Here is a 26,787-nt window from a genome sequence, read left to right as displayed (position 1 = left end):
CACCATCTGTGGAAAGCAGAGAAATTAGTCTCTACTGTACACTGCTAGATGGATCTTTGACATTTGAACCACTAGTATTCCTAAGCACTACCTGGAATGAGACGTGCTTGCAATTCCAAGAACCTTTAGGAAGTTATCAGATTTGATATCTACCAAAGGAAGATCATGTGAAGGATGAACCAAACTATTAAAGTATCTTTCTGCATTTCACCTGTACTTTGTTTTAACTTATGCTGTTCTATTCTAGCTTATATCAGGCTGAGGAAAATGGCTCACTGCTCCAGAGACAGTATGTTTGCAACTGCATATTAAGCAAGCAGCATGCAGGTAAAACCTCTTAGAACTCAATTCCATGGTTTCCTGCAAGGTCTCACATCCCTTCAGATTCCAAATGTGGCACTCAAGAGAAGGGTGTCTAGTACTGTCAATAAAATTAAACTACTTTCATAACTAAAAGTGTCTGAAAGTTTGTGTTCTTTTAATAAAGTGAGATTTTGACAACCATCATTCACATTCCATGTGCAGGATTTCTCTCCCAAATATGCTTTACTTTAAATAAATATATGGATTTAAATCAAAACAGGCAGACTCAGAAACATGTTGGATGTTACTAAAAGATATAGCTCACTGCATTAGTTTGTTTCTTTTTTCCATCAACCATAGAAAGCTTTATTCCAAGCCTCATCACACTTTCAGTTACAAAACGTGGCAAAAAAAATAACAGTCAACACGCAAGATCTGCCATATTTCTACTTGCCTCTATTCTCATACTGGATTTTCCATATTGAGGGATGGAGAATAAACCTCTCCCATTTTTAACATAATGAATATACCTAATGGTAGCAAATAAAGGTTTTTATTCTTTTTAATTTCATTTCACAAGTCTTTTACTTTCCCCAAGCCAGCATTTGTTAGTGTACCAATCCAGCACAGTGCTAGTTGCTGAGGTATACATGGTTAAATTAATTTCACCTTCAACTGAAACCACAATGTTCGCCCTACCTTCTTTCTTTTTTTTTTCAATTAAAAAAAAAGGTAATGAAAGCTCTATATTCGCTATTTTAGATTTTTTAAAATAATTTCATTATAGAGTAAAGAATGGTTTTGTAACAGTGACAGGCTGTAAAAAGCAACAGCCTTATCTTTTATCACCCATAGAACTCCTGCTGTACTTTTTTTTCTTAAAATATATTTTGTGCAAAATTAACTTCTGCGTAGGTCTGTACCATAACTTGGAAAAAACCGTGTATAAAATGTACTTAATTTTTAAAAACAATCCCAACATCAAACAACAGAGAAAGAAGAAACAGATCAGATGCAGCTGAAGTTTTCACATGAGAAACTAAATATAGTATGTTCTTAAAGCTCCAGTAATACATTCTTTCAAAAATCAGAATGCACTTTGGTCATTATTAAATATTAGTACAGAGGCAAATAAAATACAAAATGCTTGTTTGTGTTGCTTTATATATAAAAATATTTTTATACCACATAAGTTTAAGAGACATTACTTCAAATCTTTCAAGATTCTGAAGATTAGCAAACATAGTGCAATGTCCAGACTCTTGCCACTTAATTTCTTGTCATTTTTCAATACAAAGCCACTATTTTAGAAACATAAAATAAAAGCATACTTGTGCCTGGTGATATTAATCCTCCCAATATAATTTGTAGATGGAAATGTTGTTCCAAGTAATCTAATTTTACATGGACTGAACATCTGTTTGTCACATGGAAGAACCATGGATCAATATGGTCCATGTACGGAGGGCAGCGGGAACGGTGGGGGATCCTGGCCAGGGCCTGAGCCCTGCTGGGGCAGGGGGTATCTGGAGACACAAATCTCCCAACACCAGGTTCACCAGACAAACTTGTTTTCTGTTCTTAACTGTTCTTAAACTTCAATGTGGTATGAACGGCATATACTATAGTGTACAAGAGGAGAGCATCTACCTGGCTTATGCTCTGTCATTCATAGCATTCCTTCCACTAGTAAATCTTTCACTTGTTTAAATATGCAACTTCAACATATAATATATACTGCTCCATAGTTCACCATAATATATTCCAATTAATATACATTTATATGTATATAGATAAAGTTTCTCATTAAAAGTAACAATAAAAAGTGCACATATTGAGCATGCACAGTCAGAGCTGCGCAGAACAGCCCAGTATTTCAAATAAATACAATATTTAATTTTATCAAAATATCATACAGCATGGTAACCATTTACAATTATTGCTCTAATAAAAATGTTATCAAAGAGCACTTGTTGACTTGTTATATAATACCTTATTAATATCTCAGGATACTTAAACTGCAGCCTACCTGATCCTGGAATTACTCAAAATATCGAAAATTCCCACCTGCTTCTAATAGCAATATAAAATATTTCTGCTACCTGTCATACTGTATTGTCAGTACTGCATTATTTGTATGCATCTCACTTTTCTATTGCAACCAAACATCTATTGATGTTTTGTTGTCTTCATAAATGACTGAGGCAAATGAAATATCCTAAGCAATTTTACCACACTATCAAAAATCCAATTACTTCCCTACAGTATTACTGTAAATAAAAACGTTCAGCGTCGGCTTCGGCTTTAACAACAGATGTAGTAATTTAGCATAATCAGCTTCCAGGATTTCAAGTTCTCAGACACACAGTTTTTGATGCTTCCCAAATCTGACCATTTCCAAAACCAAACAAGTAAGTTTGAAAATAAAATATAAATGTCTACTAAACTGAACATAAAACAGTGAGAAGATGAAATAAATACAAAGATTGCACAAGACAGTCAGATGTAAACACTTCAATTTTCCAAACGACATCCTTGAAGAGGTTGTAGCATTTGAAATACAGGTTCAGTGGCTGCTTTGAGGCAGTTTTGTCAATCAATGAGCTTTTCTGTAACACTGTGTTATTGCATCTTCTTTATATATTGTCAAGATTTGATCTTCCAGAGCTGGAAAAGTTAGAGTAGTAAATCAACATTATTTCCCATCTCAGTTTTCTGTTTATCAGAACTGCAATATCACCACGCTTTTTTTTTTCTTATTGTATTTGATGCATATTCTATGATACACAAAATACATTTTACATTCATTTACTTCTAACAGGAAAATAAAGTGTAGATGTAAGCAAACTCAATGGCCACTTCAGGGCTTTGTGCTACAAGCTTGTGGAAACTCAAATGCCTCATAACCTGAACCTTGAAATAGTTTCCAGAGTTTGTAGTTCAGATTTACCAAGAGTAGGACCTAACAAGAGAGTCCTTCAGCCATGACAAAATGACACTTTGTAAGATTGGTCACAGCAATGGTTTATCTACTGCAACGCTTTCCTGCAGTGCAAGACAAGGATAGCTTGCAGCTCTCAGAACCCCTTAAAGTCAACAATGAGAAATTCAAGAGAGAAATCAGATCTGAGATATGAAGAAAAATTAAATAAGGTCTTGTACTTATGTGTACAAATGTGTCTGTATTTATTTCTAAGAATTCTTAGTAATTATCTGTTCTAAACAAAGTTAGAAAGCCACAACAATGCAGAAATATTAAAAGGGCTGCTTTGACAAATACATCACTATTCTTCTGATACAGCTTAAATTTCATAACAATTTTCAGACAATAAATCTTCTAATTAATACATTTAACAATTCATTAGGCTACAATATACAATCCATCTATCGCAACCTTCTGAATGCCATGGTGAGAAAAAGGATGCTTAGCGAGGAGTTACCTTTAGATTAAATCCAAGCAAGTCACTGATGACACCAGAAACAGCCGACAGGATGACAACTTGGGTGATGTTATAAAGCAGTGGATTCATTGTGAGCCCATACAACCTAAAGGGACTGTCCAGTTCCTAGTAATGCAAAACAATGACATCATTAAAAAGCAAAAACCACACAAAGGAGGTTTTGTTCACATACATATTGAGCATTAGATAGTTAAGGAAGTCTTCACATCACAGTGCAGGAAAACATTCTCCTATTCTTTTGCATATAAAAACAATGCACAAGAAAATAACCACCACATTAACTGACTTTTGACTGATGGTTTTTAAATAACCCTTCAGAAAATTGGAGTCTGCCCATCTAGAGCACCTATCGATTTGCTCATGGGGCCAGGAAAAGAGAGTGCTGGTTTTCCTCGCACCAAGTTGCCACCATTTTAGAATTCCTTATAATCTTCCAGAAATCACTTTCTGTGTTAAAACTGCTAAACAGACAGTAGCACCACAAAGAAACAAGAGAAGAAGAACTTTCTGCAGTAACAGAAGGCTACCTCACTACTATGAAAAAAATAACAAAAATGTCTTTCCTAATGCAATTCCCCTCCTTTTCCATTAACTTTGAGAACAATTACTGGTGAACATAGCCAGAAAAGGAAGATAAAGGGAAAAAAAATAATAACCATTTAACTGAGAGTATTTTACTTTTTTTCAACTGGAAGGATAAAAAATTTTGCCAAAATTAATCTTCAACAGACTTCAACAAATAGGCTGTTTCACCAATTTTCAATTCTTGGTGTGTGAATAAAGTCACCCAAACTTTTCTGACCTAGAAATATCAAATAAAGGAAGAAAAAAAAAGTTTTAAAATATAAGAGTGGATTATACAAAAGTATAACAACTATCACTGCTTGGGTCGTTTATATTTTCTAGCTTTAATTTAATCTTCATTCCTCTCCTGCAGTATGTCCTGGGCCTTGACCAAGGCCTTATAAACCCCTTCTTAATAAAGAAGAATATGAGAGCTCTGACTCTCCTTTCAAAAGAGGTGAAATAAGAATGAACAACCTTTTCATTTAGACGTAATGTGGTATAAAATTCTGCTGCAAATACAAAAGGTACAAAAGACATGACTCTCAGAAGAACAGTAGAGAAATTCTTTAAGGAAAAAGTTTTCAGCTTTTGGATTCATCTTACCAATTTTGAGAGTAAGAAAATCGCAAGAAAATTCAACATAATATAGTCTTCAGTAAAATCTTAAGGATCAAAAGCATCCAAAACAAAATGAAGTCCAAACCCCACACCTCCATTTAGCTATTGAGCATAAAATACATAATTCCATTGATCGCTAACTACCAGTCTCACTAACTACCACACAAGTCTATGGGGCCAGACAGGATCCTGCCAAGGGTACCGAGAGAGCTGGCAGAGGATGCTCTCCAAGCCATTTTCTATCATTTATCAGCAGCCCTGGCTACCTGGGAAGGTCCCAGTTGACTGGAACTTGACAAATGTGACACCCATCTAGAGGAAGGGCTGGAAGGAAGATCTGGGGAATTACAGGCCTGTCAGTCTGACCATGGTGCCAGGGAAGGTTATGGAGCAGATCATCTCAAGTGCCGTCACATGGCACGCACAGAACAACCAGGCGATCACACCCAGTCAGAATGGGTATTTGAAAAGAAAGTCCTGCTTGACCAACCTAATCTCTTTCTATTACAAGGTGACCCACTTAGCGAATGAGGGAAAAGCCATGGAGGTTGTCTACCTGGACTTCAGTAAATAGAGTCTTTGACACCGTTTCCAACAACATTCTCCTGGAGAAACTGGCTGCTTGTGGCTTGGACAGGCAGACTTTCCTTGGGTAAAAAACTGGTTGGATGGCTGGGCCCAAAGAGTTGTGATGAATGGAGTTAAATCCAGCTGTTGGCCAGTCACAAGAGATGTTCCAGAGGGCTCAGTACTGGGGCCAGTTATCTTTAATATATTTATCAGCTATCTGGATGAGGAGATCGAGTGCACCCTCAGTAAGTTTGCAGATGGCATCAAGTTGGGTGGGAGTGTTGATCTGCTGGAGGGTCGAAAGGCCATACAGAGGGATCTGGACTTGCTGAGATCAGTTGTATGAGGTTCAACAAGGCCAAGAGCCAGGTCCTGCAGTTGGGTCACAACAACCCCAGGCAGCGCTACAAGCTCAGGGAAGAGTGGCTGGAAAGTGCCTGGGGGAAAAGGAGCTGGGGGTGTTGATTGACAGCAGCTGAACATGAGCCAGCAGTGTGCCCAGGTGGCCAAAAAGGTCAAGAGCATCCTGGCTTGTATCAGGAATAGTGTGGCCAGCAGGACTAGGAAAGTGATTGTGCCACTGTACTCAGCACTGGCTGCACCTTGAATCCTGTGTTCAGTTTTGGGCCCCTCACTACAGGAAAGACATTGAGGTGCTGGAGAGAGTTCAGAGAAGGCAATGAAGCTGGTGAGGGGCCTGGAGCACAAGTCTGATGAGGAGCGGTTGAGGGAACTGGGGCTGTTCAGCCTGGAGAACAGGAGGCTGAGGGGAGACCTTATCTCTGTCTACAACTACCTGAAAGGAGGGTGTAGCATGGAGGGGGTTGGTCTCTTCTCCCAAGTAGCAAGTGATAGGACAAGAGGAAAAGGCCTCAAGTTGTACCAGACATGTTTCAGATTGGATATTAGGAAAATTGTCTTCATGGAAAGGGTTGTCAGGCATTGGAACAGGCTGCCCAGGGAAGTGGTTGAGTCACTGTCCCTGAAGGTGGTTAAAAGACGTGCAGTTGAGGTTCTTAGGGACATGGTTTGGTGGTGGACTTGATGATCTTAAAGGTGTTTTCCAACCTAAACAGTTCTATGATTCTATGAATTCCCATAGAGCTCACACTAGGTGGCTTAGAAATCCCATCTCACTTTTGGGCACATTCTCACAGTAACTAAGTGATGGTCAGAGTTTGGGTTCGGTGCCATGAAATACTAGTATCGTTAATTAAAAGTTATATACTGCTAATTTTAGCCTAAAACCACATAAGAAATTCTAGATCTAACTATCTTATTTGTTCAAAAAAGTCAAACCTAAAATAAAAAATGTTTTAAAATTCTTAAATTTATCACTCTTATTTGGCATTCAGGTAAATCCCTAAGTAAGTTTTGCATTAGGGAAAAGTTTAGTTTGAACGAGAATGAGATATCTCTGGAGCAATAATTAAGCTCCCAGACAACTAAAAGAATGAAACAGCTTGCTTCCCAAATTATGACAGATCTGTGAGTCTGAAAGAACAGAACTTGGCAGAGGCAATTTGGGATGAAATGTTTCTTCCTGAGAACCTCAACCACTGCTTTGTTAATAATTATAACAACAATAATAATAACAACAAGTTTAAAATAGCCCTCAGCATGCCCAGGGTGTAGTTCCAGATGAGTGAAAGTAAGATGATTTTTCTTCTGCAAAATCTAGAAAGTGGAAGTAATTAAAAAAAAAAAAAGTTCTCTCACTGTGAAGAAGTATCTTCTACCCACTCAGTGTAGTTGGTTGGCAAACAGGATAATATAATATTGCATAAACAAAAATATTTTCTACTAATCAGCAAATCTCCACGTCAAAAAAAAAATTGCCAAATAGTTCCAGGGCACAGCTGACTTAAATATTTGAATTACATTACATGAACTCTTTATATTTACATGACATTTACATGAACATCTTTAATTCACTTCTAAATGGATCTATGTAACAACTGGTCTGTCTTCCAAATGGATTCTTCCTATGACAGTAAGTGAGGAAGACATCAAGCATAATATAGTTTTGATTTGAAACACTGACCACTGCCAGTTTTTAAGGGAATTATTTTTCTGGAAGAACACAAATCCTCCACTAGCTTATTACTAGAAACATATTATCAAGACTCAAAACAGACAACAAAATTGCATCATTTCCCATTTATTTTCCTGTCCATCCCTAAGTACCTTTGCTCACGCTGCTTATATACTGCTGAAGAATAAAACTTACTGCATCTAATAATAATTTGTAATCCACAATTATAGCAACGTAACAGGCTGTAGTGTACAAACAAGTAGCATCACTGTGACAGTCACAGAGCAGAGTTAAACCAAAGTGCACTGTGCTGCTTGCAGAAGTAGCACAAGTGACTCATTAAGCAATCTATTCTGCTTCTGTTATACGTGATATGACATTACTAATTTAATTCTTACCTTCAATAACTTAGTTGCAAGTTTTAAAACATTGTTCACTAGTGTCAGTTCCTCCTTCTTATTAGGCTTTTTCTCCATTTTCAAGTACAAGTTTATCTGAGTTAAATAAAATATAAGTATCAGCACTTATTCAGAATTTAAAGGAATTCACTTGGAAATATTTAATAATAAAATGAAGTGATTACTCAGCAGCCATATGATAGAACCGCAGTGATTCTGTAAGCAATTTCTTTTTCTTCTTTTTTTAATATTTAAGAACAAATACTCAGTATCATAGGAAAATACAAAGTTTTATGAAACAACAAAATACTTTTGACACTATGATAGCAAAAAATTTAAAGTTTAATGTAATCTACAAATTAGGCAAGAAAAAAACACCACTTATGTAAGGTTTGCATAATTTCTTTTTCCCCCTCTGATCATTGTCTGAGGTTTGCCAATTCATTTCCAGAAGGTTTTATACTAGTATGCAGACCTTACAAAGCTTAACATCTACCAAAATTATTGAATAGACTGAAATGATAAAACATAATCCTGCTAAAGTGTAATTTCTTTTAACGTATTTATCATAATTGAGTACTTCATGTGCAACTCAAGTGCAGAAAAATCAATCTTTCCCGTGCCTTCAAATACTTGAAAAACTATTAAAGTCTTTGTTGCTGCAGAAGAGCAGTATACTGATCATTTCTACACTGAGATCCAGGCTCTTTGAGGTCATTGTTTCTGAGAAAGTTTAGTTAAGAGTACAAATTAGATGTTTTTGAAACATCAGCTTCATTCTCAAATGACCCATCTTTGATATCCTAGACCAGACAAAGGTTAGCTTTTCTTTTTTATCACCTAACAGAAGCAAATCAAAGGAAATATTCTCTTGAAAAGCCATGGACTGTTTGTTTTAGGATGACGACCTTCAACAAAATAAAAACTGAACAATTTACCAGTATACCAAGACAGTTCTTCAGATGACAGAGACTCTTACCAAGCTACAGAAGCGAAGTTACAGAAAAGAACTGATGCTATATGATGCTATGATATATTTAAACACCTTGTTGTGAGGTGGTTATTGAAATGAGGGCCACAGACATCTAAGCAAAGTAACTGAATATTATCAGATCTCCCTAAAAAGGTCACTGTAAGTTTCTTAAGTTAAAAATCAAAACTATGCCTAATATATTACAAGGCATATTAAGCTTCTGACTAACAATTTTATTTTAAAGCAAATTATGCTTCTAGAGGAAAAGAAACTCCAGTCTTTAAATATAAAATTACTACTTTCAACAACTCAAGTGTTTATAAACAGGAATAAACTAAGAATAAAGGTACTATTTACCAACTTGGAAAAAAAATGGTAGGTAACAAACCCTAGGAAGGGTTCATTAACTCATGAAAAAAACAACATTTAATAACAAACTCTGAATTGGGAGGGGAGTTCAAATGTGTATCCGCAAAGCCATCCTACCTGTTCTGTGACTTGAAACTGGCGAGAGGACAACTTTGATCAGACCATACCTTGTGTTTTACCCAACAAGGAACCACTGAGATATTTACAAAACCAATTCAAAACACTGTCAGAAGGACTTGAAAAAGTACAGGCAAACAGCATACAGTCAAAAAATCCCTTGATATAACCGGACTGATCTTTCAGTTTCACACCATGACTCCTAATCATGAAATTCAAAAGTTGAACATAAAGCACACAGAAGTGGCTGGAACTTTGATGACAGAAAGCAGAATTTGCAATTTCGTCTTGTCTCTGAAACATTTAAATTGAATCTTGGGGTTAAGGCTTGTTTTTCCTTTTGTGTTTTTTTTTTTGTTTGTTTGGTTTGGTTTGTTTGTTGTTGTGGGTTTTTTGTTTGTTTTAAAGTTTCATTCTCTTCTCAGTAAGCCTAACAACACTAGTGTGTGATTTTCAAGAACACCAGTTCAAGGTGTGCATCTTTAGATCAAGCAAGTGTCAGTCAATTGCTCAGGATTTACGTCTCATGAAAGGCTGAAATATCACACTTCAACGAGCCTGTCTCAAGAACACTGTCAATATGCTGTGGTATCCAGCTGGTATGTGAAACCAGTCCTAAATGAGTTTTACCCAGGGTGATGAGTAGCCTTTTTATTTTCTGAGAAACAATTGTGAACTCTATTTTGGTTTTCATTTCATGAAGCTCTCAGGCATTTTTAAGGGAAATTACTTATAAAAGGATAAGCTGGACTAAATACAAAACCAAGCGTCTGATGGTATCATACTTTCTGAATTTTTGTTTGTTTTGTTTTGTTTGTTTGGGTCTTTTTTTAAGTTCTGGGGACACAGAAAGTGCTTATTTCAATGTCCACACTGGCTTAAAATGTTCAAACACTGACTCTCATGAAAAGCATAGTCTAGAAACCTATGAAAGCAAAACAAAGGTTTGACATTCTCTGTCTCTCTCTCGCCTTGCTCTCTGCAATTTTTTTCCAATCCTTACCCCAAACACTTCATTTTCATTCCAGAAACAGAGGACATGAACCTCACTGGGACATCAGGCTAACCGTACCCTGAGGATCAACAAAACAATGCAAAGCTTTTCAGGCTCCAGAATTCTGACATATTTCACACTGGTGCAAAACACAGCATTCAGGACATAGTCAACAGGCAGTCTGACTTCTCAGTGTCTAGCCCGGGGTGTCAAACTCCTTTTCACCGGGGGCCACATCAGCCTCGCGGTCACCTTCAAAGGGCCGAATGTAATTTTAGGACTGTATAAATGAACTACTTCTACTGCTGGTCTAGCCTCATCATCTTTAGTCAAGATAGAATGAACTCTCATTGAGCAAAATATGTAAGCAGTCATTTATGCCATCTGTCAAAAGCTTCACCTCCTGACTTTGGGAGACTCAGTCTGGAAGATTTTATTCTCCAACTTGACTGTATTTCCTTTAGGAAACCTGTGAAGATTTCTTGAACTGCCTATTTACCTGTCCGGAATGCTGTGTTCTGCATCAGCGAGAAAATTCTCCAAGCAGAAGGGGATTGCTGCTAACCTGACACTAACTGTACCTGCTTAGCTTGGAAAACTATCAGCAGGGCCAGGCAGAGCAGAGAGGGAAGTTCGAAGGACAAATGCCAACTAGAACATTCCTGAGAAGTACGTAGACTCAAAGCCGAGCTTGAAAGAAAAGGTTTCCAAGGAATCTAGAGGAGACTATACATAATGCACATAGCCTAGCAGTCAAAATTATCAGACTGGAAACAGTGACCCACTCTGCAGAGGGTGAGTTTGTTTTCAAATCTTTTACTCTCCCATCAAACACTATGAGAGTTCAAGTTTCTTCTTCCTATTTAAAAGTTACTTTCAATGTTTGTATTCTGATAGACCTTTTAATTATATCAAATGGCATATACTGACACCTCTAAGCATGCTCACTTAGGAGAAATCGGGCTACGGCTATCTCAGTGTTCCATACAGCTTTTAAACTGAGTCACACACTTCCCACAGAAACTGAACTTCAGGTTGTAAAGTGTTGTTTCACTACATCATAATTAACTCCCTAATCCAGACTATTTTAATACATCTAAAATGCATTCCTGAGCCCTATCAGATGAATGACTTGTTTAGATATGAAAATACAGGTCCATAACAAATTCTCACCTGCTCAGTAAGTAAAATTGAGGTATTGCTGTACTTTTTACTGGTTTCAGATCCAAGAGTAACAAATCTTAAGAGAAAAAGAGTCAGTGAAATGCACCAAATGACAAGTTCCCAATTGTAGTGACAATCAAGGAAGATCTCATGCATGTGAAGTAGCTGAAAACAAAAGAGGAAAAAATATTAAAAATTTAATGCAAAGGAATAATTATATTACAACATAAGAAAATAATTCTGTATCTCTCAAACTCCAAGAAAAATTTCCCAGTATTAAGTATATAGATATGATTAAAAAATCGTTTATGCCTAACACCTAATTTAAAAGAGATGACATTTGAGAAAGGCTCAACCAGAATTTAGACGCCTTTTTTTTTTTGTAACCCTAAAGCAATATAAAAAAATATACACTTTAAGACAATTTGAAACTCGCATTCAAACTTGCAAAGACACTACATGGGATGAAAAAGAAAATAAGTAGTTACTGCTAAATTATAATATTATTAAAATATTTATACCTAGTTACCAGAAAGAAACATAGTATTAACTAGGGAAGAAAAGTGCAAAAAAAGAATGCAATCAGAAGTCATTCAGAAGCTTCCCTGTATTCTGAAACAAAAGCTCAAAGAAAACACTTAAGCAGTAAAAATCATCCTTAAACATAGATTTGCTCACTAAAAGACAATCCGCTAGAGGGCAGGCTAATACAGCCAACAGCCTTGGTTCACACAGAAACCATCAATCAAGGTCAGTCTCAAGTGGCTTTGCGCAAGTGTTTTGATGCAAAATGTTAGAAAAAATAGTGTTCCAAAATCCATAATGCAAAATGAAAGAGGACACAGATCTAAAAAATAATATCATGTTAGGAATTATGCTATCAATAAGTTTCTTTAGCTTTAGAATAATATCATAAAAATGTACAATATAAATCTTAATCTTAAGCCTAATCTTCTGAAAAACTGTTAACAGTTGTTACTGATTTTTCACTATGGTCTTTTAACTTAATAGGAATCACCATGCAACAGCACTAAACTATTTTAAAAACTATTTAAGTCATGGATGATTTTAGACATGTAAGATTTCCTCACCTGTGCACAACAGATAAACACAACCGAGATAGTCAGTAGGAAGGCAGATGAAACTATTACATCGACAGAGCGTTGAGGACCTCGACGCTGAAAATAAGGGAGAAGTATATATGTGAGTGAAAACCTACCCAGCCAGCACTGATACATAGCACATACCTGAGAGATTCACACCTTGAATCTGTTTCATCCTGGCTCACAATTCAGCAATTGAATTTCCAAGCACCATATTTAAACCTAATGATATCACTATATTTGAATACCCTTAAAGTTATGTGAGATTAATTCAGATGCAAGCATTTAAACACAATTATGAGAAAATATTCACCACTTGTTCAGTCAGCTCCTTCCATTTGGGCAGCATTCCCTGGTGTAACAAATTCAATACAGCACTAGGCTTTAACCCCCAGTACCAAACCAGTGCTAACTAAAGATTTTTGGACACCAGATTGCAATGAGATATCAAGACAGGATTTCACATGGTATGTATTTTCCATTACCTGTACCTTTTTGGCAACAAAAATTGTAGTTGTAAATCGCTGTCCCATTGCAGTGTGTAATAATGTCATTCTCTCACATGGAACAGGCTGTCCAGGGAAGTGATGGAATCACCATCCCTAGAGGTGTTTCAAAGATGTTCTTAGGGACATAGTTTACTGCTAGTTGGGTTATGGTTGGACTCGATGATCTGAAGGGTCTCTTCCAACCAAAATGATGCTATGATAAACAGACAGGTAATATGCAAGTGTATTTTGGACAAAAGCTATGCCAGTATATGCCAGCAGCACCACTGCAAGGCAGCCCTGTTCCTTAGCTGCTGCCCTCCTTGCCTTTCCTTGTACCAGCACAGGCACGACGGAGCTGTGCAGTGAAGCAAGTCAAGTAACAGATGGAGGTGAAAATTACTGTTCTTGACTGGTGATTTTTCAGTTGGGTCAGTTCCCTATGCACCTGCCTCTGACCATTGTCTGATTGCTTTTTTCTCTGCCACATAATTACACAAATGTTTCTTGTGGTGTAAGAAAAGGTGTGTTTGTGAGGAAAATAGATGTGTTTGTGAGGAAAGAAGCATGACACTCCACAACAGTGCTATCACACATAGCCTTTAAAGCACCAGAACTACTTTTTATTGTCCTAGCGATGTTATCCTCCTTTCTTCCCATCCAGCAACACATTACGGACTACAAGGAAAAAGATACAAGTGTCTCAAGTGTAAGGTTTAAAGGGCATCTCTTTTTAAAACCTCCCCAACATTATTACTTTCATAATACAAGCGGTATGATAAATCAATCACCTCTATTTCTTTTAAAATGATGCATCTTTCAAATTTAAGATTGTGATTTACATTAAATCTTTGCCTGCTTTCAGGTCCTGCTTTCCACACTCTCCAGTCCGCACCCCATAACTTCTTTATGCTTTCATAATCCCTTACCTAATTCTAAATACTATTGATAGCAGATTTCATCTAAGCTTTCTTAATTGCTTTTGAAAGCATAGATGCAAATAAGGTGATTATCACCACTAACAAGAGACTGTCAGTTGCTGTTCACCAAAAAAACTGCTTCTATAGAAATCAAACAGGAAAAAAATCTAGCTTCATTTGACTTTAATTACCTAATGCAGAGAGAAAAAATGGAAAAAAACTAGGGCAGAAAACAAAATATAACAAAATACTAACCCTGAGTTGGACAATACGATCCTTTTCACAAAGAATCATCAAAATGTTCTGGTTTGAAAAGATCATTAGAGAGATATAAGGAGACTACTAAAACATGAGTTGAACATACACTAGAGAGATCGGAATGTCTTACAGATAACGCTTGGGCTAATTTCTAGCTTCCCCTGGTACATACCACTCACAGCACAAATATGCATGTAAACTTATCTTGCTTCATAAATTCCTTCTGCACTAATGAAACTGGTAGGGCTCTTACAGTCAAGTATTGTCTGTATTACACTACAAGTGGTCATTTTTACTCAACATATTAACCTGAGAGACTTTCTGCCAGCATTAGTAATACCAGACTCCAACTCTGAACACACTCATACTTCACTCCAAGGTAAAAACTAGACAGTTACTTTCTCACAATCTGGCTGCCTGTAGACACTGCTGGCCCAGAGACACCAAAATGAAGTGTATGGGGCACATGTGCACCAACAGGGATAAGTGCACAGAATGAAAAATTCAGACTAAAGCAGCAACTTTCCATCAACAGCATATAAGCTATTTTATATTAAAGTAGTAGCAAAAATATATTTTACCTTTAGATAGGACCTGAGAGAAAGCCACATTTTTATATTCTGTACTTTCTTCAAACGGAAGTGAGGAACTTCTGATTTTCTTGCCCTTCTGGCAGATGTTAAATGACCAAAAAGTTTGGCAAACAGTAGCCTCTGCAGAGAAGAAATAAAAGTAACTGTTGATTTATTTTCAAGGGCACTAAAAAGAAAACGGAAAAAAGCTATCACTTACTATTTCAAAGTAATGTACAATGTATCAATGTAAATTAAAATATGTTAACAGTGCAGAAATAAGAGTAGGACGTTCCTATTAGAGGAGACACACTAAAGAGTTTTAAAAGTCTTCTTACTCTAACGAAAACCCAAATTAAGCTACACTTTGACTTCCTTTCTTGAAATTCAGGCAACAGATCTGCTATGCTATTTAAAATCTGGGAGAGAATCAAACCTGTCAATTACTTGCATTAGAAAGTGCCTGTATCACAGAAGTTCCTTCCAACAGAAATTGTTATTAGAAGCAGGTTAATTCTATGCAGCTGTATTAAATCACACATTTTGGCTATCATTTCAGAAAATATTTTTTTTCCTTTAGACCAGCAAGTATCTATACTCCGCAGTTACTAAGGGATATTGATACTCTCTTAAAAGTTTTATTGCAATAACAAGCAATAAATTAAGAGGTGTATTGTTTCAGATGGCAGCTTTCATGGTCTCCGGCCGTGGAACTGATCTACCAGCAAAGCAGGCAGGGCTCTTGGCTGAGGTCTGGACTGAACTGTTTTGAATTAAACTGAAGGCTTTGAATGAAACACATGGGTAGAACTAGGATTTTAGAGGTTTTTTTTGAAATTCTTTTTCCTTGGGGAAAGATGAGACAAACTTGGACATGACTAAAAGCTGGGTTAATTCATTGAGCCCGAAATCTGAAATAAAAGATTAAAAAGTTTTCCTTCAGAAATGCTCTCCAGGAAAAAAAGCTTTAAGTACAGAGACTTCAGTCCATTGCAACTGAGTCATCTCCTAAACTGTAAGCCCACTGAAGTATTTCTCATCATTGGTGCATTAATCACAGTGCACTGAAGAAAAGTCTAAAATACCCACAAAGTAAAAAAACCCACAAACACTAAACCTTGGTTTACTTTGTATGAAGCCTCCTGATTTGCTCTTCATACCTGTTTATATGTCCTCTCTGCTACACATAGCAGAAAAAAGAAAATCCACACTAGAGACACTCGGACCACAAAACTGATAGTAACCATTGAGATAACCAGAATGTCTCCATTTGATCCAAATGCAGTCATACAAAGTTCAGTGGCAGAATGTGTAGCTAGTTCCAAATCTTTAGCTTGGGAAAGTCGAAAGACAAATGGCATTAAACCCAAGATTAAAGATATGATATGTCCAAAAATCTGATAACCGATTCCTGGTATGTAGCTGTTCACCTAAAAACAAAAGAAAATAGGGTCTGTTTTTAATTTTGGAATGAAATCAATAAATTATTAATGTTAGTGTCACAAAGAACACTTTATAACCTGATAAGTTATATGAAACCATCAACTAAGAAGCTTCACAATTCACTCTTAAGAAAAACAAAGTCCTCAAAGAGCACTTAATGCACTGGAACCAAATATGACAAATAATTTAAAAACCAACAACATAACACTGCAGTTAAAAGACTCTAGTGCACATTCCTGTATTAAAAATTAATTAAGTGCTGAATTAGCAAAGTGCACCAATTGGGTTGTGTTGCTTACATCCTGTATGTTATTCCTATTTGTGTTTTGCTTTTAGGTCATTTTTTTTTTTAAAGGAATCAAAGTGTTCACAGGGCAGACAGGACTGGAGTTCTATTGTGCTGGCTGTGGCTTTGTTAATTTTATTTCTGCTGTGGACTACACCCAAAACTGTATCATCTCCATGTCAGGTACAGAGATCTGAACTAAGTTTGTGAATACAAAGCTTTTTAACAAGCTGGAGATGGTTAAGTATCAACTTTTCAGGATTAGCAATAGTTTTCTTAAGCTATGCTAAGATTTTATGTTCACTTCTACAAAATGCCTACAATGTCTATACTGAAAGAGAGTACGACATCAATTAAATGCTGTTCCAACTGTTTTCTGAGAGAAATACTAGGACAACGAAGGGAGGACTAGTGAGACATTCTGCTCATCCTCTTAGGTGTTTATTTCCTAAAGAGGAAAGCTCCCTTTCCAGCCTTAACCTTAGCATCCAGATACTCAGGTCTGTTTATTCTTAACCCAACATACTAGTGGTTCATCAGAATCAAGGAGATAAATAAGAATATTCAAAGCATGTATCACTTCAGAATAATAAACGAGAGATTGGCTATCTTAGTAAGCACCTAAGAAGCACATACATTTTACTGTCCCAACACTTAAGATTTGGTTGCTCTTTTATCTGTTAGTAACAAGTAAAGACATGGAATAATGTCAATAAAATATACTTAACCAAAACAAAACCCATAAAGCAAGCTTCATTTTGGCAATGCTTAAGACTACTAAACACATTTCCATAAAGTAAAAAGAATACTCACTCTGTTCATTATCATACCGCTGATTTCAAGCACAGACATATCTGCTTTCTTGCAGTCATTACCCTCCCATACAATTGCACTTATTTTTTCTAGTCCTGGATTCAAACTGTGGATCCAAGGCAGATGACTCTGAGGAAGACAAGGAATATATTCCATCACAGATAAAAATATATTGTTGCTGACAAAACTGCTTTAGAATGACATAAATATTGTTATATAGCATTTTATTCTACGATATGTTAAGCACATTCCTCAAAATCATCCACTTCCTCAAGAAATAGCTGTGAGTACGGAGATCTCTCCTTCCCCATACTTCATTTTCTAATAGTGTTCAGTTATTGTGGTTGAGGATTAATTGGCTTCTATTTTTGCTCAAACAAGTCAAAGAAGACAGAGGTATGAAAACAAAGGTCTATTTATAAGCCACCTTTAATTTTGCCACATGTTTAATGGAATATTTTATTTTTCTGATATTTTTTTTCCCCCTTAACATTCTGAAAAGTACTCTTCTCAGGTTGAGCCTAAAGCTAAAAATTTTTTTAACTTGCCTTTAATGACATGGTTACAAAAATGATCAGAGGGATGGAACACCTCTCGTATTAAATAAGGATAAGAGAGTTAGGGTTGTTCAGCCTGGGTGGTGAAACACTGGCCCAGGTTGCCCAGAGAGGTGGTAGATGCTCCATCCCCAGAGACATTCAAGGCCATGCTGGACAGGGCTCTGAGCAACCTGATCTGGTTGAACATGTCCCTGCTTATTGCAGGAGGTTGGACTAGATGAGCTTCAAAGGTTCTTTCCAACCCAAACTATTCTAAGACTCTCTGATTCTATATTTGTGTACTTCCCAATCCCTGTCATAGCTGAAGGTCCCCCTTTGCTAGCCAGATCTGGCAACACTCAGATAGAGCGGCCAGGGTTTAATCAATACACGCTGCTCCAAGAGCCAAGCGATCCCAGCCTCATCTATTGAATGCACTTGTGGCTGAGGCACCTTTACTCAAAACAGAGACAGGTGAGAAGTGAAGGATCTGGAAAAACGTTGAGGCAACAAGTTCTGCTGTGGCCATTTCTTGAGTTCCCTCAGTCCAATCTCACTCATGTCCCATTTAGGTGACTAAAATTGCTCTCAACTCTGCCTGATCACCTAGCGCTATGTGCATCAAATTACTGAAATTACTGGAAGTGATGTTGTTGGGGAAGGGGAGAGTAATAGTATTTTTAAAAGCTTTATTTATCATTGACTAAAAGTAAAGCTTTTTATTTTATTACTTGCTTTATCAGTATTTATCTGACAACTTTGTATTCTGCTAAGTACTCCATTATCTAGTTTTTTTTTTTCCTATTGGATGAAAAAAAAAAATTAAAACAATGCAAATATTAGTTGTAGGATTTTCTTCCTCACAGATTGCCAGGATCTACCTCTAGAGGGAGTATCAGCACCAGGAGCTGACGCTCAAAACCTCACAACCCACAATCAAACAGAAAAACACTCAACTGCAGAAAAACAAAGTCACTGCAAATACTGCAATTTAAATCCCTATTGAAAGGCTCCTGTTTTAGTGTTTATATGAAATGGAAGCAAGAAGAACTAAAAATAAAACAAAAAAGCAAACACTGCATGAAATCCAAATTGTTGTCTCTTTTGTTTTTTGTTTCTTTTCTTTTTTTTTGGGGGGTGTGGAAGAGAGAGTTGGGGGGTTGATTTTAAAAATCAGCATTTACATTATTTTCAAAGGTTATGAGTGAAAAGCCTGTCTTTTTGAAATGTTTTCCCTTATTAACACCATCTCTTGCATGACATTCCTTAGTACTGAGGTGCATGCTACCAACACAGGACATGTTTATCCAGGAAAATGTTTCACATTCTCCCTCTTCTCTTTACTTAAATGGTTCAAATTTGCAATGCGATTAACATGTAATTTAAAGATAAAACTTGTACTACAAATATAAAATATAACTGACACTGTGACATCTGAATGGTTCTTATCAAATAAAGACGAATACTTGATTGTTAATGATCCAGTTCGACCAATGGATTCTGTTCAACATTAACCCAACTGCCTATATGTTGCTGCAGAACAGCATTAAATAAGGAAAATAAAACTATTACCTTTAAGGTAAAATAAAAATATATCCAAAGATAATTTAGACATACAATACACATGTAACATCAAATATATACTATATATATACATATATTTAACATTAAATACTATGTATGTTTTCTTGCTGTTTGCTTTTTTATATATGCATCTATATACAAGCAAACAGAAAGATGTCTAATATGTGTTCAAAAAAAAGTAATTCCACTAGGGAAAAGCAAACAAACCAAAAGCCCACACAGAACCATCTACCACAGAGGAAACTTTAACCAATTGGTACTTGACTTGAACTAGAGCTAAGATTCAAACACTCAAGTATTCTGCAGACTATTTTGGTATATTGTCGTATCCTCTTCATTTGACAAATTAATGACCAAATAGCAGAAATCAAATTTTCCTTGGTTTAATTCTATCAAATTGCTTTGGCTTTGTTACCTTCATTTAATATAAAGTTCTTTCTCCCAGGCCTTCAGTCACACTATATAGCTGATAATACTGAACTTGCGTGCAGTGCAAAAAAATCAACATTGGTGGATACCAACCTGATGAAATGGGTCATCTCTGTATTCTTTCTTCATGCACGGGTTCACTTGAGGGCTTTCCACATCCGTCTCACTGGTACAGGAGGAGTGGCACTCCGCGCAGTGTAAGAGATCCTCCCACAGCACATCTTCCGTTTCCGATTCGGGTCTCGCACTCTCAGAATCTTGTCTGGAGCTCGAACACCGAGAACTGCAGCTAGTACCTGATTTAGGTATATCCTGAAATTGAAATATGCATTGGAATTAATGCAGCTTTTGTAGTCTACATTGTCTCCTGACAGAAGAGTGATAAAGTTGAAATTAGTGAATCCATGTTTATCTGTCTTTCAAGCAGTGTGGACACAACTGAACTAGTTGTAAAAGAAAGCTTGGTATGTTCCAGAAGTACATTACTAAATGGAAGAGTCTGTAATAAAAGAGGAATTGTCCCTCCAAGTCCCCTGTAAATCACATTTCCCCATTGTTACTACTAACACAGTTTCTCAAAGGCAAAGAGAGAGTGAACTTGTTTGAAGACAGTTATGCATCAGGTCTAAAGTGGAAAAACAAACAAAATTATACACAGCTAATGTCAGGTATATGTGTAATCCACATAGTCACACATAAAATCTCAATTATTTTAAACAAACTGTGCTTGAGAAATATGCCTTATTATGCTCAAATTTTAGCTATATCTTGGACAAAACCCCAAAACATTAAGGTTGGGGCATTCAAATCTCCCCATACGTACATACGTACATACGTACAAAACAATCTAATGTTGTCTTCAGAACAAGAATGCAGCATGTTAGACTACTTTCTACAGTAAGCAAAATCCATATCCTGCAAGACATGTAGGTAGTCTTAAAAGTAGTACCATACTACTCATCACCATCTTCTGGCAATTTTCATTCCTTCTTAACACAAAATTTATTTATTTCTACTAGTTTCTCTTGAGAATACACACAATTTTTACACTGAAAAAAATAAGCAATATTTCAGCAGATATCCTAATTCAATTATTTGTAATGCATTACTATCTGAAGAAATTTTGTTCTTCCTGAAAATCATGTTTAATGCATTTTATGTAAGCAATTTTGTAAAGAAATATTTAGAAAAAACTTGGTCTGAACGATTTCTTTTAAAAGTGGGAGATAACATCAATGCAGAAAGAGTCTGAAATAATTGTTTTCTTTAAAAAAAAATATAGAAGGCAATCTCTACTGGGCACCACTGAGTCCTAAAGTTAATAAATGAAGAACATTAAAAAGCTTGCTCAAACAACAATTAAGCTGACAAGTAAACATAAAGATCAAGAAAATGTAGGACACAAGTTGACAGTATATCCACTGACTTCACGATTTTTTTTAATACAAAGAAAGCTTTCACAGATTTGAAAACTATTGTTTCATTTCCTTTGTAATCATGTGGGGGAGATGAGTTGGTAACAGCAAAGAAAGGCTTCCTCTTTCAGGGCATCAGCCAGACCAGTAAACTGGGAACAAGGGTAAAGCGTTACTGCCAAAGCTGCACACACCAACTTCAGTCTTTTCCGTTTCTGAACATACATACACAGTCCTCCCTCGCTCTGAAGCACTCTATGCAAGAGAAAACATATTTAAGTTGAAAAAAAAATGGACCGCACTCATGTCTTTCTGCTTCCTCTTGTCAAGCACTACAAGTTGTACAAGGATATGGACAAGAGGTGTCTTCTGTAATATGAAACAAATGGTTCCAAGTATCAACCTGTTCAGTTACTCTAAACCAAACAAGCATACAGCATAAAACAGTCAAATCAATTAGCCTTCTGGATCTTTCTAACCAATGTCTGTGAGAAATAAATGGAAGATTATCTAATAATATTTTTTACAACAAAATGAAAAAACAAGTAAATAAAAACCTCTTAATTTTGAAACTGACATTAAAAGAAAAAAATCCCTGTCCCCTACTAGCATGACTTCCAACTAATAGACCCCCAAAATCCAATATAGGAGAAAAAACGTTTGAGGAAAATATACACATTCATTATAGAAAACGAGAGGTGTAACAATTTACAGAAAAGAAGCAATAGAAAATAACGTACCTCCACAGGATAGTGTTTCTTATAATGGTGAGACTTCCTGTTTCGAAGTGTACAATCACTAGAAGCGCGTTCTACATTGCGACGTAAAGAATATCCAGTTTCAGGCCCTTCCTCACTAGAAACTTCATCTGATAAATTTGTCACGGTCCTGTGAGTATCCTAGTGCAAGAAATAGAGTATTTCTAGGACATACACTTAACCTTACTAAGCCTTGTTCTCAACTACTGAAATCAAATTTATTTCTGCAACATGGTTATCTATGCTCAGTTAAATTAGGTATTACTACATTTCCAATTGTCAAAATTAAGTGGTACAGAAGGAATTATGAAATAGAAATTATAATATCAAAATAAACATTCCTCAGATGATGAAGGGCTAGCTCATATTATACTAAAGAAACTGACATTCTTCTTTTAAATGCTATTTTGTCTCAAGCAAACCTATCAAGAAAGGCTTAGAGGCAACAAAAGCCAGAAGATTTGAAAAAACAAACCAACAAACCTCACCAAAATTATGATAATAGACACTATAACGTGGAGTTATCAACACATACAGTACAAAGTTAACATTTACCTCTTGTTCCAATGACAAAGTGCTACAGATTACATGTAGAATACTCAGATCATTATTTTATTCCACTTTCCATTTTCCTGATTTTGAACTACAGTTAAAGTAGCCCTTTCAGTAACAGAAAGAAAAAAGGGCAGCAAAAGATCACTCAGCTGTCAAAAAGCTTTTTTGTGTGTGTATTCTCATTTATTATGAGATCACCAGAGAGTATCCTGCAAAGTTGCCTTTGGAGTCTTCCTGTCATCACTGAAATGCTAAAAGGACAAAAATAGTTAAGCTCTTCTCTACAAATACAACAAATTCTTTCCCCTCTCAGACATCATTCTCTCTACCATGATGAATGCTGTTTTCTGAGACGTTTCAAGGTCAGGTCATTTCATTTGTGTTAACAGCAGAGTTGCACAGAAAAAGGACATACAGAACAGTCTGGGGTGTCTTATCTACTACCTTTTGCAGTGGCACCAAAATGTATTCATTGTCTTTGGGGAAAGAAAAGAGAAGGAGCAGAGAAGAGAGGAGCCTATTCCAGCCTCTGCCAACTTCTCTTTAATGTGGGTGTGTACTCATTGAGTATGTTCAACACAGGCAACGTCTCATCCATTCTATCAAAGAAACTCGTAACTCTTAAAATTACTTTTTCTTAAAAATCCTTGATTTGTTGAATTTCATCCAGAATGTAAAATGCTTGGAATTGATAAAGAAAACTGACCCCCAGTTACTATCACTGCTGAGAAAGCAGCTCCTGCAGAGCAACAAAATGAAGTTTTTGCCCTTCAACACTTTCGTTCTGACTTTACCTATGGATCTTTAAGGGGCTGTTTAATAACTTGGCTATGAAATCCACAAAGAAAGTCTTTCCTTTATAAAACTGTGTACTTGTAGACTTCCGTAGAATAACCTTTTCCTTTGATGTTATCACGGAAAAACTCTGCCTCTGACTGATCACTGATGGTCAATCCTAGTGAGACAGAGTCAAGTGTAAAGCTGTAATGACAGTCAATATATGTTCAAATGCCACTGATAAGAGAGCCAGGAAAGATGTTTTGGAAAAGTTATTGCACAGAACAGTAAGATGAAAACAGGATATCCAGGAAATAATTAGACTTAGCCAAATTAAAAGTTCTACACTTCCACTGCTTCCATCTCATCCCTGTTCCTTACTATACAGGGTCATGCCTGTTTCACTGAGAGGGAAACTGTGCTTTCCTCATCTTATATAAAGATCGGCTCCTCAATTAAAAAAAAAAAAAAAAAGGAAAAGATGATTCAGAGGTGAATGCTCAGAAAGACTTCAAAATTTTAAATTGTCAGTAATCCAAAATTTGTTCCATTTTAGCACGGGGACAGACCTGTGCCCAGAGTACCAAAGAGGCAGGAAAAGGTACAGTGTGTTCAGCTGGTCTGGAAAAACCCACAGCACACAAATTTGTGCTTTAAAATACAGAATGGCAAAGGATGTTTAGATGTCACTAAGGACCTTCTGAGAAGAAAAAGGAAAGGTGAGGAATATAAGGATGAAATAAGAAGACTTAACATATCTTTTGGTCCAAGGACCTTAAGACTGATTTCATTTTAAAAACATGTTTAAGGATAAAGTAGATAAGAATGCATGAAAAGCATCATAAAGATACACCTCACATATCATTTGACAAGTGAATAATCCTGCTTTGAAAGCAATAAGCACACTTACTTTGTGATGACTGTGGTTGGTGAAGGCATCTCGCACTGGTGCTGTGCTCCAGCCCGACTCTTCTGGCTTGATCACTTCACATCGACGTTCATGGGCCTGCACACATTCTTCACTGCTTTTACCTGTCTTTTTCCCATCAAGGGACACGTAGCCATTATCAGTCTCAGTGGATTTATCTATTGAGTTTTTTGCTTTTTTAGATCTATATTTGAAACAAATATATGTATTCAATTAATTATCTAATTTTTTTCCCAGTCTAAATTGTGTTTACCCCTCTCAACCCATGTTTTAGTTTTACTAATAAGACAAATGCAAACTAATAATATTAAGATGACACAAACTAGCAATATTAACACTTCATACACTACTTGTTACAAATTGGTACAAAATAATCTGTCAGTCTGAAAGAAAATTACATCATTAGCTACTGAGAACACAGTAAAGGTAATCCATGTTTTAAAACTAGAACCTCCCAGCAACTTTGGCAACAGAAAGCCACAAGCCTAGAATCTAAATGAGAAACTTCTCTATTCTATCTTAAGAAAAAAACAGGTATGAGAAACATTTATTTGAAGTGTTATTAATTCAAAGCTAGTGGCCATTTCCTGAAGCCACGAACAAACATGCTCTGTTTAGTACTCTGTACACAGACATTTTTTGATGTTGTTGTTTAAACACACTTTGCTTATTGAGAACTCTACTAAACAGACGGTGATTTACCCTTTTCCGTATTATCCAGTAACACCCCTGGCAATATATTTCGATATATCTTACAAACGCAGTAATTAAACTTGTTTTCAAATCACACAAATTATACTTCAGTATTCTTGTTAAGGCTACTAATACTGACAAATAGTCTTCCAAAACATTTTCTGGACATCAGGGCCCTTATCTAGTCAATAAATGTAGCAGAAAGAATACCTAATGCCAGAAAAAGGCTTTCTCAAAGCAAACGTTTTGATGATTACACTTCCAAATTAGAAAGTGCAATCGATGAAGGAAGGAAAAGGAGTAGCAGCTTGCAACCTTATCGATAGAGGATACTGTAAGTCTTCACTTAAGCTTCTGTATTGTCAAAGTAAATGACAACGAAAATATCAGAAAAGCAATTAATATCTTGCATTTATTATATTTTGTTTGTTAGATTCCCAGAACACTTGGGGGGAGGAGGGAGAAGTGTTATAAATCAAGTTTCTATGTTTTTAAATTTTTATTGAAAGTCAAGCGGCTGGACATTGGCACAAAACTATCAAGAATCTGTTCAACTGATCGTGTGCTTCTGTGAAGGAATGTGTGCTGCCTTTCTCTTTAAGGAGGAATTCTGTGAGAGCTTGGATTACGCAGCAGAAGATTCAATTTCTCTTTAATATGTACATCAAGTGAATCAGGATAGTCACCTCACATTCCTCCCAAGGTAAGGTATGCCACGTACACAGGGGTGACCTGAACACAAAAAAATATCTAGGGAGGGCTGGATAAAATGGAAAAATCCAAGAAGGAATAATTCATCTGTTGGAATGCAGATGAAATAGTGAAAAGGCAATGTTACTAAGGTGTTTCATCCTCCTTTCCCATCTTTAGTCTCACTCCACCTTCCCTCACTCCTTCTTGGAAAAATGCTAACAACATTTATAGTTTTTTAAACTAAAGTAACTGCTGCTCCACTTCTCTTGTAGGAAGCCATAGAGCTCACCTACTATTCGCTGATCTATTCACAAAATTCTTAGTCAGTTTTATTTCTAAATGAGTACAAAACCAACAGAAACTTTTTTGTAGTTATATATCTGCACGGATTAATTTTTATTATAAGTTTACAAACTAAGAGCCAGCAAGGCGCTTTAGCATGTGGTTTGTGCTGGAGAAGCAGGCAGTAAACCTCCTCCTGCTTGCAGATCACCAATGTGCTAGCTCACATACAGAGTTTTAGTTTTCTATGTCCATTAAGAAGGTCATCGAAAACATGACTGAAGCTTTGGACAAAAAGGTCAAACTATCAACAGTAAACATGTTAGGTTATTTCTGTGCCATTCAATAATGTCGTTGTTTAACCAAACAAAGATAAGACAACTGAAGAAAGCTTAGCTTATTATTTAATGGAAAAAAACCCCAGCCATTCTGTTTCAGGAATAAAGCAAGTATTAGTATTGCAGTGGCAACTCTGTAAAATAATAAGTTCCAGTAAGCTCAGTTGCAAGCACTAAGGAAGTAGTACTTACATTAAATTATTTGTCACAAGCAGGAGCCCAGAGATGCCAATTTTTAATGCATTAAATATACTTTGGGCACTTCTAAAACATTTCCTTTTAACAGTGTAAAAGGGAGTGCAGTTCTCCTCAAATACATACATGCACATGTCCAGTCAGAGAGA

The 26,787-nt window shown here is 36.3% G+C and overlaps 1 protein-coding gene across 2 annotated transcripts in view; it reads right to left on the bottom strand.

The window, feature by feature from the left end:
* Positions 1-636: 636 nt before the first annotated feature.
* The window catches only part of PHTF2 (putative homeodomain transcription factor 2), a 68,004-nt gene continuing 41,853 nt past the window's right edge, over positions 637-26,787 (bottom strand). For both annotated transcript variants that reach the window (XM_065844714.2, XM_071803460.1), the window contains exons 8-18: positions 24,420-24,621; positions 22,160-22,318; positions 20,098-20,316; positions 17,453-17,581; positions 16,071-16,340; positions 14,920-15,051; positions 12,661-12,747; positions 11,579-11,734; positions 7,953-8,048; positions 3,744-3,869; positions 637-2,970 (exon numbers count right to left, since the gene is read on the bottom strand). In XM_065844714.2, the coding sequence (XP_065700786.2) occupies positions 2,950-2,970; positions 3,744-3,869; positions 7,953-8,048; positions 11,579-11,734; positions 12,661-12,747; positions 14,920-15,051; positions 16,071-16,340; positions 17,453-17,581; positions 20,098-20,316; positions 22,160-22,318; positions 24,420-24,621 (1,597 nt within the window). In that variant the 3' untranslated portion in view covers positions 637-2,949. The remainder of the gene's footprint in view (positions 2,971-3,743; positions 3,870-7,952; positions 8,049-11,578; positions 11,735-12,660; positions 12,748-14,919; positions 15,052-16,070; positions 16,341-17,452; positions 17,582-20,097; positions 20,317-22,159; positions 22,319-24,419; positions 24,622-26,787) is intronic.

Source organism: Patagioenas fasciata, chromosome 1 (assembly GCF_037038585.1).
Source record: "Patagioenas fasciata isolate bPatFas1 chromosome 1, bPatFas1.hap1, whole genome shotgun sequence".
In the NCBI taxonomy this organism is placed as follows: domain Eukaryota; kingdom Metazoa; phylum Chordata; class Aves; order Columbiformes; family Columbidae; genus Patagioenas; species Patagioenas fasciata.
Note: the sequence above shows the minus strand (reverse complement) of the source record. Positions and strands in the feature narration are given on the sequence as shown.